Source organism: Micropterus dolomieu, unplaced genomic scaffold, assembly GCF_021292245.1.
Source record: "Micropterus dolomieu isolate WLL.071019.BEF.003 ecotype Adirondacks unplaced genomic scaffold, ASM2129224v1 contig_8373, whole genome shotgun sequence".
Lineage (NCBI taxonomy): Eukaryota > Metazoa > Chordata > Actinopteri > Centrarchiformes > Centrarchidae > Micropterus > Micropterus dolomieu.
The window spans coordinates 1-950 of NW_025737359.1; the positions used below are offsets into that span (position 1 = coordinate 1).

Genomic DNA, 950 nt, shown 5'->3' on the forward strand with positions numbered 1-950 from the left:
CCACGGTTCCACTGGACATTGTTGGTGTGTGGACGGTAGGGGACAGGAGAGAAGAGGAACCAGGACTCCACCTGGAACACCACGTGTAGACTGTGACAGACCAGGTGAGGCTGCATAAATATTTATGGTATATTTAATGAAGCACGTTGAGGTCCAACAGGCCAGACTGTGAAGCATAAAAACTCACCAGGGCTGATTTTAGGCAACATTGCGACTTGAGATTAGCTACAACCAATATGTGTGTTTCTTCATAACTCGTGTAAACTTGTAAATGTTTTCCAGATGAACCAGAGCGTCCTAAAACTCACTGTGAGCACAACAGAGACAGAGCACAGACTACAAGTTCAGAAGGACATCCTATAGCTGGAGCCTATGTACCCCAATGTGATGCTAATGGACAGTACACTCCTAGACAGGTAAAACTGTGATTTCTCTGCAAACAGAGTTGTTTTTTGTGTTTTCCTCGTTTTTGTGGTTAATTGTCTTATTATTGATAATATTGTTTATAATTGTTATATATATTACAGTGCCACGGTTCCACTGGACATTGTTGGTGTGTGGACGGTACGGGACAGGAGAGAAGAGGAACCAGGACTCCACCTGGAACACCACGTGTAGACTGTGACAGACCAGGTGAGGCTGCATAAATATTTATGGTATATTTAATGAAGCACGTTGAGGTCCAACAGGCCAGACTGTGAAGCATAAAAACTCACCAGGGCTGAAATGGATTTTAGGCAAGATTGCCCAGACCCGCGACTTGAGATTTGCTATAATAATTTTTGTGTTATGTAAAATTGTTCATTTTCTCTAGATGAACCAGAGCGTCCTAAAACTCACTGTGAGCACAACAGAGACAGTGTTCAGACTACAAGTTCAGAAGGACGTCCTATAGCTGGAGCCTATGTACCCCAATGTGATGCTAATGGACAGTACACACCTAGACAGGT

The 950-nt window shown here is 43.4% G+C and overlaps 1 protein-coding gene across 1 annotated transcript; it reads left to right on the forward strand.

Annotated features, from left to right (window-relative positions):
• Positions 1–4: 4 nt before the first annotated feature.
• On the forward strand, positions 5–945 carry LOC123965061 (saxiphilin-like; the record flags this gene model as incomplete). The annotated part of the gene is made up of 4 exons (XM_046041643.1): positions 5–104; positions 283–416; positions 528–633; positions 815–945. Coding segments are annotated over 4 exons (471 nt in total), but the record flags the coding sequence as incomplete, so codon positions are not given.
• Between the last annotated feature and the right edge of the window lie 5 nt (positions 946–950).